The 13347-nt window shown below is 43.3% G+C and overlaps 1 protein-coding gene across 1 annotated transcript in view; it reads left to right on the forward strand.

The window, feature by feature from the left end:
• Positions 1-13347, forward strand: part of MDN1 (midasin AAA ATPase 1) — a 125963-nt gene that overhangs the window by 75244 nt on the left and 37372 nt on the right. Inside the window, exons 36-46 of the mRNA XM_068117494.2 lie at positions 3546-3756; positions 4536-4773; positions 6915-7035; positions 7447-7614; positions 7813-8015; positions 8304-8670; positions 9132-9232; positions 10855-11521; positions 11603-11779; positions 12300-12579; positions 13059-13327. Of these exons, the coding sequence (XP_067973595.2) occupies positions 3546-3756; positions 4536-4773; positions 6915-7035; positions 7447-7614; positions 7813-8015; positions 8304-8670; positions 9132-9232; positions 10855-11521; positions 11603-11779; positions 12300-12579; positions 13059-13327 (2802 nt within the window). The remainder of the gene's footprint in view (positions 1-3545; positions 3757-4535; positions 4774-6914; positions 7036-7446; positions 7615-7812; positions 8016-8303; positions 8671-9131; positions 9233-10854; positions 11522-11602; positions 11780-12299; positions 12580-13058; positions 13328-13347) is intronic.

Consider the following 13347-nt stretch of genomic DNA (forward strand, 5'->3'; position numbering starts at 1 on the left):
GGGTCTGGGCGACCAGCATGTGCTGTCGGCTGCCTGGCCTTTTCTTAACCGTTCACACCATTCGACGTACCGTTCATATGACATTGTGCCATCATTCTCCTAATAATGTCTCATGGTTTGACACCTTCAAGCAGAAACCTCATGATCCCGCTCCTCCGTAAGGGTGCACCCTTGTAACGTGTGGGGCAGCCATCATTACAACATGATTAATTTGGCGTACAAGTCGATCCTTCTCCCCCCCCCTGCAAGTCCGAGCCTATCACTCGATGGTGAAGAATCACTTTTAAAATTTTTTTATTCTCTGATCTGGATCCGTAATCGGATATTCACCAAAAATTGAATTGATATGTCCTTGTCACACAACCAACCTGTCCAAGTTTCGCCCGAATCCGTCCACAACTCTTTGAGATATATTGTTCACAGACAGAGAAAAAGACAAGACAGACAGGGGTGAAAACATAACCTCCATCCACCTTCGGTGGCGGAGGTAATTATCCAATCAATAACGAGCATGCACTCACCAATTACGCTTGATCCATCCCTTTAAATCCCGATCATATATATCCATCCTTACAACGGCATCTCCAAATGCCTACCATGAAGTCACGCAACTCGTACACAGCTGTTTTTAAGTTAAGTTCACTGAGGACCATGACTCTGCTCGCGTCAAGCGAAGGATCCGTTGTAGCCTACCAATAACGCCAAGAAGGCTAATCATGGCTGCAAATATAGGTGGACAAACATCGAAGGCTTGTATTACAATAAGAGTCCAAGTGTTCATGTTTATTAAGTCGTGAACTGCGACAAAATGCAAATGTGCTATTAGCCAGTGCTGAAAATGATTATTTTGCTTGTTTTAAATACCGTACCTCCATATGATAACAAACGTTGAAAAAAAAAAAATTGCTTTCCAAATTTGTCCGAAAGGTTGTCCCACAAAGTAATTCAGATAATATGCACAAAACAGCTCATTAATGTGCATGACCTTGGAAGCAGATAATTAATATTCATGACCCTGTAATCCTAATTAATATTCATGACTCTGGAAATAGATAATTAATATTTATCACCCTGGAAACCGATAATGAATATTCATAACCCTGGAAACACATAATTAATATTCATGACCCTGGAAATGCATAATTAATATTCATGACCCTGGAAATGCATAATTAATATTCATGACCCTGGAAACATAATTGATATTCATGACCCTGGAAACACATAATTAATATTCATGACCCTGGATACACATAATTGATATTCATGACCCTGGAAACACATAATTAATATTCATGACCCTGGAAACACATAATTAATATTCATGACCTTGGAAACACATAATTAATATTCATGACCCTGGAAACACATAATTAATATTCATGACCCTGGAAACACATAATTAATATTCATGACCTTGGAAACACATAATTAATATATAGGATCTGACCGAGAGTTTTGCTCACTACGGTAGTTGATCTAGCTTCATCAACAACAACACACAACATGCATTTTAAAGGCCATTTTCCCTGCAAGAGCGGGGGTTAGCCAATCTAGCTTCATCATATATTCAAAATGGACTTATCTATGAATGAAGAAAAAACAAGTACAAAAAGTTTTAATTAAAACAAAAGCCGCGTCGATGTTACACAATGCCTAGATGCAGCTGTGCCTATAACGTCGATGTTATAGGCACAGGACATTCCTATTGATTCGATTACTTGATGTTATTTTTGTGCAAAGTGAAAATATATCTCGGCAATTTCCCGTGTGTGGCAACGAATTTTTAATATATCTCGGCATTTTCCCGTCTGTTATTTCAGGCGGTGTATGACTGACCATGCCGCGATTTAAAAATATATATATCTCGGCAATTTCCCGTGTGTGGCGACACGTGAACGAAGCTATGCTCCTCTCCACATTATTGTGACGACGTATAAATTAAATATTTCATCGTGATGATTGTCATCAAATGGACGAATTTTTAATATATCTCGGCATTTTCCCGTCTGTTATTTCGGGCGGTGTATGACTGACCATGCCGCGATTTAAACAAAATATATATATCTCGGCATTTTCCCGTCTCTTATTTCGGGCGGTGTATGACTGACCATGCCGCGATTTAAAAAAAAAATATCTCAATGGACTTGAAGTTACAGGCCTTTGAGAATTCATTTCGTTCTATAAAGGGCAACTTTCATCGGATTTTCTTCCCGTTTTTTTTCAACCGAGTCTAAAACTATGTTAGCGACTGTGAAAAATGAAATGATATATCGAATTTGATTTGAAATAAAACTGTGTGAGAGAGGAAGACACCATGGGCCTACAAAACAGGCCTCAAAGCTATGCGAGTTAATAAAATGGTGGATATTTGTTTATATGAAGGCTCTCCCAGAATGGGTGGAGCTATGGTTCCCAGAATGGGTGGAGCTTTGAGGTTTTGTCTTCTCTGCAAGAACAAGAAGAAGAACAAAAAGAACAACAACAACAGCAGAGGGCACTCTATGAGCAGCGTCTGCGACGCGGCTAAAAAATGGGGAAATTAGCCAATTCGACTTGTACTCCACATCGACTTATCGGCGAGAAAAATACAGCATACGCGCACGCCGTTGGTTAAAGTAAAAGTCGTTTTATCTGTTGACGTACCCTCATATCAAAATTGAAGCGTTTCATTTTTGAATCGTGGAAATTAATTTATAACGCTAGATTCATTGAAAGTACCTGATATTACGTAAGGAACGGTAGATGCTTCCTCCTCCTGACTCGGCGGGTTATGAGGGAACGCACTGAAGCGAGTGTTTCCCGAGTTGCTGTAAACCATTGGGATAGGCATATTTTTTAAGTAATACTGTTAGGCTTTCAGCATCTTTGGCCTTTAATTGGACTTATTCAGCCAATACAATGGAAAGAGTGTCATGGTGGTCGATTGGTTGAACACCGGAAGTTGATGGAGAACCGTTTCCGGCGATAAAGCACTGTGTGTGTTGTGTTGTTGTACACATCATACTGTGTGTTGCATGGTGGACGAGGACATTAGGGGACAATAGACACATCAACCGTGCAAAGGAGTTGCACCTCGACTTGGTATCGAGACCTTTTGTGTTGAGATGAAAAAGTCACATGGAACGACTAAATTTTGAGCTGTATCGTCTGACCCGACAGTTGCCTGTGCAAGTTTGCTTCAAATTTGGCTTTGACCTTTATTTAAATGAGACAGAATAATGTTAATCCATTGATTTTACAAGGGGATTTGTCTTTATACTGATGGTGGCCAAAAGGTCATCATCATGTGATGCTTTAATGTTGAATTGGCGGCGAATGAACTATCGACGAAGGCAATGGAACAGTGATTAATGCTAAAATTTCTGGTCAAGTTGGCCGCGCTGTGCTGATGACTGTTCCTCTTTGAGGTGACGCCCAAGCTTTGTTTTCAAGACGTCCGGCCCAAGTTCGACACATGGAGTTGTACAATATTGTTGAAGTTGAAAGATATAATGAAACCTTTCTTTGTTCCACCAATTATAGTTTTCTTATTCTTTGTGCAGCTACCAGAGGCCTTGGAGGTACTGCAGTACATTGGTGAGGTCAGATCGCACCTCATCATGCCCAGTGCACCTCCACAAAGCGAGTTTGAAGCCCAGCAACAGCTGAGCAAAGTTTGGTTGCTGAGCAATGCTTCCAGCCTCCAACAATCATTGGTCAAAGCTTGGGGCCTGTTGGAGTTGAGCAGAAAATGCTCAGCAGCAGAAACGGGCAGTAAGTTTTCCACACCCGCAACCCCGGGCACTTCTTCTCCTCCAGTCTTTCCTTGTGAAGTTATTTACACTTGTGTGTCACTTTTTATTAGTCCCCTACCGGTGTACACCGGAGGGGACTATAGGTTTGCACTCCGTCTGTCAGTCTGTCAGTACGTCACGCAAAGAACAGTTTTCCGGACTTTTTTTTCTAAACTCTAAATCCTAATGATTTCAAACTTGGAACATGGTTTCGTCATGATAAGTTACAGATCAAGTTCGAACTTCACGACGTTTCGATCATTTTTGACAAAGTTATGGCACTTTGAACTTTGGGAATTTCCCCAACAGTTTTCCGGACTATAATTTGGAGTGCGGTAAGTCATAATACTGTCTTCTATGACAGTGCTACCCAATGCCGGTAGGGGACATGTATTACAGCGCAATACTCAGAATGCTTGTTAGTCCCCTACTGGTGTACACAGGAGGGGACTATAGGTTTGCACTCCGTCCCTCCGTCTGTCCGTCTGTCAGTCTGTCAGTCCGTCAAGCAAAGAACAGTTTTCCGGACCTTTTTTCTAAACTCTTAATGCTAATGATCTCAAACTTGGTACATGGTTTCCTCATGATAAGTTACAGATCAAGTTCGAACTTCACGGCGTTTCGATCATTTTTCACAAAGTTATGGCATTTTGAACTTTGGTAATTTCCCCAACAGTTTTCCGGACGACAGACTGCCGGTAGGGGACATGTATTGCAGCGCAATACTCAGAATGCTTGTTTTCCTTGTCTCTATTATAGCAGAGGCCAAAAGCCTGCAGGAGACGTTCGTTGCCACAAGAGAGCTGTGCCAACATTTTGGACTGTCGACGGGTCATGGACCTCGGGATTGTGTAGCTCGGAATGAGACACATTTTGACGTGGCAACCTTGCAACAGTTGGAGATGAAGGTGCAGCTGTTGCCCACAATGGAACACGTCGGCTTGGCTGCACAGTACGGCGTCTGTGCCCAGTTACTGGACCTCTTGACCACTGAAAGGTAATGTGGGTTAGGTGGATCGTGTTGCGTTATTTTTTATGTCTCCGCAGCCCGAGGCCCTGCTTTCGGATTGTCCATCCCTGTGCTGTGCGTGCGTCGCAGCTTTTCATTAGCACGATAGCTTGTGAACTATTGAAGGGATTCCAACCAAAATTGGCAAAACGTATGAACTGCAATACTTGTACAAAAATGAACTGACTCAGTTTTGGGTGGAATAGGTCAAAGGTCATTGTCCTTTTTGAAAAGCATTTTGCAGATCATAACTCGGGTTAGAAGCATCTGATGTTTCCTCTTCTACTTATCTCTATTGTATTCTCTCTCTCTCTCTCTGTCCCTCAGGTGACTTTTAATATTTAATGTGACCTTTAATTGAGATCAGATGTTACAGTGGGTGGACATCTAACGCGGGCAGACACATGTCCATTGACGCATGCGCGTCTAATTCTATTTTCTTTGATTTATTTATTACTTGCAAAATCAAAGATTTTTCAAGTACTCGTATATTGCTTGGTCTTGTGCGTTATTCTTTCTGTTTATTTGTCTGTGTATCAATCGCCTACAGGCCACAATTTTAAAGCGATCTTCAGGAAACTTCACCAGATGATAGACTTGGTCATAGGGAAGAAGTCTATTGATTTTAAGGTCAAAGGTCATCAAGAGGTGAAATTTCTAAAATTGGCATTTTTCATCCAAATGACTTGAAAATTAAACAGAAATTGCACGGTGCATCATTGAATTGGGAAACAAACTATTTTAAGGTCAAAGGTCAACTCAAGGTCTCCCGTGTACTAAAATCATCAATCTTCACCTGAACAATCGTCAATTTTCATCCAATTATGGCCGGGAAAAATATATTTCCAGTCTCTGGTCAGCGTGCGCATCGATTTTGACCCTGCGCGTCAACAATTTTTATTTTTTTTCAAATTTCTAACGGTACCTACAACAGTGCGCGCCTGTTGTTGCCGGGCCGGCGCGCTATCTCTGGTAATACGGGTCTGTGAGGGTCGCCATTGGTATCGACGAACGTAATGATTTTCAGAATAAATACATTTTAAAATAACTTAAGCTTGTGTTCGTTATTTACAAAAAAGGCCTACAAATCCTATTAAAAAACCACCTTTAGAGGCCATTTTTCCCCGCAAGCGGGGGTTGGCCTTTTTCGGGAACCGTGGTTGTTGTTGTTTTTCGGTCCCCTTTTTGAAGCAATGTTTTACGGCCGGATGCCCTTCCTGACGCCAACCCTTTTTGCCGCCTTTAACGACAAACAGGGAATTACCAGTGAACTGGTACTCAATTAGCCCATGATTGATAACCATTGGCTGTCTTTAATTTCTCTCTGGACGGCGCCACGGCAGATGAGGAGGAAAGCAAGGCATGAGGACACAAAAAACACCTCTATATGCTTTTCCATGCTTTTCCATGCTTTTCGCTTTTCAAAAAGCTTTTCAAAATCCATGCTTTTCAAAAAAAAAAAAAAAAAAAACCACAACGCTGCATCAATTCTGGAACTTTGGTCTGACCAGAGACCAGCAATATATTTTTTTCGGCCTAACCTGAGAATTAAAGAGCAATTGCATTGTACATCACAAAATTGGAAAACCAACTCTTTTCAGGTGATACAGGCGGAAGGCCAGAATCGGGTCTTTTTCACCCCCAATGAGCAATGAAGCTGCCTTTTCGTTTTGAAACCATTCTCGGACAGTAACATCAGACTCTGTTGTGATTAGCAACAGTAGATGGTCAAAGGTCAAACTACTAAAATCATCAATTTTTGTCTGAAAAATTGTCCATTTTCATTCTATCAACTTGAAAGTTAAACAGCAATTGCATATAGGGCGTCACTGAATTGGGAAGCCAACTATTTTTGAGGTCAAAAGGTCAAAGGTCAAACCTCTAATGTCAATTTTGATCTGTAAAATCATGAATTTTAATATGACTGACCCGAGCTTTGATTAAGATCATCAGTTTTAATCTTGATGAAATGGACAATTTGATTGTATCCATGGCACAACATTTTATTTTGGGAGGGGTGTATTTTGCACGTGTCGTGCTCTACATGACGTCTTCTTGTTATTTATTATTAGTGAGTCTTTTATTTATCTCACTCCAAAAAAGTCAACATACTCATTCATTTTGCGCAGAAAAGAAGATGGCCTCTTAGGAACATCTGTTGAGCAACTTCTTGCCTTCCAAATGTCCTTGCCATCATCTACTCCTGACTCTCTGGGAATCTTCTGGGCCCTGATGCATGGACAGGAAATGGTGAGTGAGGTGGGAGGTAAGGTATTTGGGGCAGAGTATTATAGGACTTGTGTATCGGATAATGTGCACGGATGAAAATCGTCTAATTGAGAGAAATCGTCGAAATAGTCCGAAGCGTAAGGTGTGTGGCGGGGAAGGAGTGGATGTATTGTTGAAGCGTGTCGGTGCACCCGAAGAGGGAGGGCACGTGATATAGGCAGGGCATTTTCACCTCAAATAAGTGCAGTGAAGCTGCCTTTTCGTTCTTCGACAGTAATGTCAGCCTTTGTTCTGATTCGCAACATTAGATGGGAATGACATCACAGATGATGCGTGGAAGTGATGAGGCCAACAAATGTTTCTCCAATTGGCTCTTCAAATAGTCTTACTTGCAATAAAAAATACAACGTTTACCTCACCGCACCTTTGCAGCTTCACAATGCGGTGCAGTTCACGTGGCCTGGCATCCTTCTTGCCGCTCTTTCTTCTCTATGGTCGGGCGTGTTGGCAGCTGATGGGCCTTGGTGGGCCTCCTGGCAGGCTAAGGTGAACAACACGAGCTTCTCTCAAGGTTCCACAGGCAAAAACCGCCTTGTGCAGGTGAGTGCTTCGGACAAAAGGTGAAGAATTGTTTCAAGTGTGATGCTTATGATTTTAAAGTATTTCTTTCTGGAGGTTGAACGAGCGGGGGTGGAGAGGGTCTCTTATCTACTTGGCCTCTTGCGCAACATCTTTTGATGGGAACGAGAGTCCTTTTCAACGACAGCACAGTCTCACAGTATTCATCTTTGTTCACAGGGTCCGGCTGTGCTATCCTCAACCGGCTTGTCCCTTTGTGTTTTCCCACTTGTGAATCCTGAAGAGACTCGGCACCAGTGGTTAGATCCTTCACTATGTGGAAGGGTCGCGTTGGGGGCCTGGCGCTCCCAACTTGCTCAGCTCGACCATCTGTCTTCGCTCCTTTGGGCTGGTCTGTCGCCATCCATCTTGCTCGATTTCAGGTATTGGTGCCCAACTATCTCATGGAAACATTGAGCCAACTGCATCATTTCGCTGAATGTATGCTGATTGCTCCAGTTGGATTCGTGAACAATGCTCTGGCAATGTTAATGCTCCGAATTTTATACGGCATCAGCAGCAATTTTTTTTTTTTTTTTTTGTGCTCATTTTTGTCCACCAGCTTCATGTCATGTCTCTCTTATTTACTTTCCCATCCAATAATTATTGGATCCAACAATAATTATTATAATCTGTATTTTATTTCCGCCTTCATGCTCAATCCTTGGCAGGAAGGCTGATAGCTACTTTCTTCGCGTTTTGCTGAAGGCCCATCTTGCCTTCACCACCTCCTCGCTTCAGCCTTCTGGTGCAGACCAGCCTTCTTCTTCACCAAATTGCAGCACCCTCGTTGAACTGCAGGATGGGCTGTCTGCCTTGGCACAGAACCCATCTGTACCCAAGGAGGTGGCTGATTTGCTGGCGAGATTGGCAGAGGAATGTGGAACAGAAGAGCAAGACTACGGATTGGGGGAGGCCAAACGACGAGCACGACTTTGGGTCTACCTTGGTCTGCTTACCCTGCTGGTGTGGCGTCCCCGCTCGCTATTTGACCCCACACTCAAACACGCCTGCAAGCTGCGGCATGCGCAGCATAAGGTGTGTTTATTTTAACGCCGGAGGGCAGTTTGAAGTGTCGGTAAAATATCTCTGCTTCACTTTTCAATGCACGTGTGTTGCCTTGAAATTGGGCGAGCATGTTTATTTTTCGGTGTGCGTCCTCACGTCTTTTGTTAGTGCCATTACATGTGTGGGTGCATGTCGGCCATTTTGAATGCCACTTTATTGACAAAGGCAGTTGTTTCCATTGAATCGAGGATGAAACGCATCATGTCTTGTGACATACCATTTAAATGATCACCTTTGTGTGTACTGTATTGTATTTATAAATAATGATTCACCAGACCTGGTCATGAAATGGTTAGAGTGTCAATACTAGCGCAGGCTTTGATGGGCCTAATGGTCTCCTCCTGCATCGAAGTTCCTTGTAAGGGAAGTTGTATTATTTCATTTATTAATTATTTTTGGTGCTGCAATGTTGCGCCCGTTTTGGGTGACAGTTGGAGCGCCTCACCTCTGAGATCCAGGCTCGAGACCTAGACGCAAGACTGCTGACGGGCCTTGCTCTCCAGGAGCGCAGCCGGAGCCACCCTCGTATCAGGTTGGGCAACTTGCTAACTGCCGTTGTTTAGACTCTTTAGAGAATTGCTGTTGTAATATACCTGAACATGTTTGAATACACCTGAATTTGTCAGAGTTGATTTCATTATTACAACCCAAAATTGGTAGACTCCTGATGTGCTCTCGGCAACTTGGCACTGACAGCTGCCTGAAAAGCGAAAAGTATGCACAATTCTCTGCCTTCTCAGAGTTCCTTTCCTTCCTCGTCTCTTTTACCATTTATCGTGACAATTAATTAATTAGTTTCTCATCCCGAGACTAGATTTTTCTATTCTTCATCGTGAGCTCCGGCGGGTGACACTTTCATGAATAATCACTTCCTTGCTTCCCTCCGCAATTGTCAATTCAAATGCCAACCTCTCCTCTATCCCCTTTTTCTCTTGTTTATGGAATTGACGTCCTGAGTCCATGGGATTCCCGTGCCTATAGTTAAGTCGTACGGAGATGAGTACAGTTTCCGTCATGACTTGCGATGCTTTGTTTTCGGCCCTTTAATTACGTGCTTGATCCTATTGATTGTTTGAACGCATTACGCAGGTGGGATGGTGAGCAATGAAAACGGTCGAGGTTTCCCCTTTCCCCACCCCGCTTACCTTTGGAGGCTTTCTTGCATTCGAGTAAATGAACCACTTGTGTGACGGATAATTGGACGGGCCGGGTGCCGCGGCATACCCTCAATACCTGGCGGGGTGAGGGATGTGGGGAGGAGAGCGCTTTTCCCTCTAAAAACAATGTTAAACTGCTGCCCAACTGAACACGATAACGGCTGGAGCGATTAAGGCGATTCCGACATGAGGACGTTAGTTTGGTGCTGGCCTATTGCATGCAAACCAGAATAAATAAAATATATAAAACATTTAGCGTTTTATTAAAATAATTCAAACGTAAATGTGGACTCGACCAAAACAGGCCAGGAAGTCGATTTCCTTTTATTTGGTACCAAATGCAACAAGTAACGAAGGATAGTTGTTCGGGAATGGTAAAGTAAACACAAACCGATCCAGATTGTGTTCTCTAAGCTTTTTAAACTCTAGCTTTCTAAGGAGAAAAAAATATATAACTTCTATATAACTATAATTATATAACTATAATAATAACTATAATAAAATAAACTATAATATAACTATAATAGTATAATATATAATATAATATAACTATTATATAAACTATACAACAACAGCAACATGCATTTTAAGGCCATTAATAAACTATTATATAAACCATATTATATAAACTATAATAAACTATAATAAAAATATATATAACTATAATTATATAAATATAATAAAATATATTATACTTCTCCCACCCCCCCCCCCCCCCACCCCCCTTCCCACGCCTCCTCCCCCCAAGCCCTCTCCCTCCCACACATCTCCCTGCTCTCAAATGTTGTGGTTGTGTGCTTCCCCTTCTCTCCCCATCTTGTCTTCCGCTCCCTCTTTTTATATATTTTGTTTGTCTGGTTGATTTGTTTGTGAAATAAATGTTAGCTCTTTCACGAGCTATACAAAGTATAGTATATAGTATACAAAGTATTTCGAGTTCACGAGCTATATTCAGTATACAAAAAAAAATAAAAATGTATTTTTTTCTTTTTTTTAGGCACATATTGCATTGTAAAGCTGATATGCAGAAACAGATATCTGCATTGGAGCGCAAGCAGGCTTTGCGGCCGAGTCCTCTGGCCTACGCCCACCTTGTACGTGATGCTGAGCACTTCTTCGTCGACCTTTGCTCGGCTGAACGTGTGTGTAACCTGTTGGAGAGTCTGCTAAATGATGGAGCAGCGTCGGGCCTTCTAAGGGAGGAAGCGGCCTGGCAAGCCTCAGCACTCTCGTTTGCACACCGATTATCCAGGCAGCATTCTGGCCTACCCGATATTGCGCTGCCTTTGCGTGCGGGCATAGCGCAAGTTCAACATGGCTTACGATTAGCGGCAATGGAGCTACATCGAACACTGGAGGAGAAAGCAGAGCAGAAGAGCTCGGCCATTGGTCTGCTTACATGCATTGCTCGCTTTCCCACTGTTTGTGAGGCTTTTCCCTCTGCGCTGGCACTGGCCCAAGCTTTGTGCAACGAGCCACAGGCACCGGAAATTGTGGCACAGGCCTTGGCTCAAGAAAGAAAGGGAGAGAGCGACCAGGAGAGTGAGCAAGATGAAGGAGCCGAGAGGATTTTGCTTTTAGCATTGCTGTTTCTCCAGAGCCATGCCAGATTGATTGGCTACTTTGATCACACGACTGTGCAGCTTACACGCCACCTGTGTCAGGTAGGTTGGGAAGGCAACGTTTCAGATTACGCCATTGATTTGTTTACCTGTTGCTTCACAAACATTGTCTTTGGTGAGCAGGTGCTGGCGAGATTCTGGGAAGAGAAAAATCAGTCCTTGAGAGAGAAAGAACATGAACAGCAAAGCCTGTATCGCTTCCGCTCGGAGCAACACCTCTCAGGCCTGGCAGTTGTAGATTTGAATGAAGATGAAGAGGAGGAGAGGGCATTCCAACTCACCTTTCCTCAACACTACAATGTATGCAATCCACACACATTCCGCGAACTCTACCTCCATCGGCGTATTAATGTTACCTCCGCCACTGAAGGCCGACAGAGGGTTATGTTTTCACGTCTGTCTGTCTTTGAGCACGATATCTCAAAAAGTTGTGGGTGGATTCGGACTAAACTTGGTGGAGATGTTGGGTGTGTGACAAGAAATAATTTGATTTTTGGGGAAGATCTGGGTCCGAAAAGAGAATTTTTAAAAGTGATCACCATTGAGAGATGAGGCCAAAAATGGCATTTAACACAATATTTCAAAAAGTTGTGGATGAGATATGACGAGACGAGATGGATGGGTTGGGTTGGTGATAAGAACAAGCTGATTCGACTTTGGTTAAGGGCCAGATCCGGCCTATCTGTGGGATACAAAACATAAACTGTTCAGTGTTCAGCCTGGCAGAGGTATGCGCTCTACCGAGTGCCCGTTATCGTTTTCATTGTAATCCTGTTAATCCACCCCCTCTCCCCTGAAATCTGATTTGACCTCTCCGCAGGATTTTCCAGATCAAGAAGCGCCCTCGCAAGAGGAGTCGACCATCTTGAACCCACCACCGAAAGATGGTGACGAGACCTATTACAGATATGGCAAAGGCTCTATGTGCCCTCAATCAGTCCAGACCCTATTGCGGGTACACCAAGAGGTGTACCTTGGATTGACAACAGCTCCTTGGTTGCAGCCTTCGGGCCTTGACCATCGAATTGAAGATCACCTCGTTTCATTGCTCCCGGCCTACCGGCTCACTGCTACGTTGGTATTGAACACTGCCTTCAATGGTGAGGTCAATGTGGTGCTCAAGATTTCAACCACTGCTTACCACATTTTTTTTTTTTTTGTCGCATTCTAGTCTCAGATTTCTGAATCTGCATATTATACGCACAAGAAAACAAAATCGATTTGCAATAAAGAGGAGGTGGAGGATATGTTGGGGGAAATGGAGGGGAGAATGTACAGGATGTGACGTTTGTAAACGTGACTTGTCGACGTGACTTGTTAGTAGAAAGAGCATTTTCTGGTTGCACCACATACTCGCACGTTGCTTAGGGCCCACACAACTGTGATGATGAACTTTTGAGTTCTGATGTAATGTCTACAATAAGCAGATTTGTGATTGGAGCTGCACATAATGCCGATCTGTTGCCGTGTTTGCCATTTATGATGTTTGTTTTGGTCTCATCAAGGTGCTTTGTGGCAGTCAACAATGAGGAGCAATCGGAAACGGTACCGATTCATAATGTTTCCTCACGTATTGCAGCAGGTGAAGATTTTGATCGAGACCTCTTGGGTTCACACCTGCTGATGTCCCAGTTGCCTCGGATTGCGGTGCGACTGAAAAGCCAAGAGGGCGGTTCTGACGACGACGCTGAGATCGGATTCGGTTTGGAGCGTCCCGGTGTCCCATACGATTTCTACAGGTCCCCTTGCCCAGAGCAATCCACACGCTGCCTCTCTCCGCTCAACTCGCTGCGCGTACGCGTTTGCCAGCTGATGGACGAGTGGCCAGATCATCCAGCCCTCCAACAGGTAACAGAGGTCGATGGTCG

This window comes from Myxine glutinosa, chromosome 5 (assembly GCF_964187855.1).
Source record: "Myxine glutinosa chromosome 5, kmMyxGlut1.1, whole genome shotgun sequence".
Taxonomy (NCBI): Eukaryota; Metazoa; Chordata; class Myxini; order Myxiniformes; family Myxinidae; genus Myxine; species Myxine glutinosa.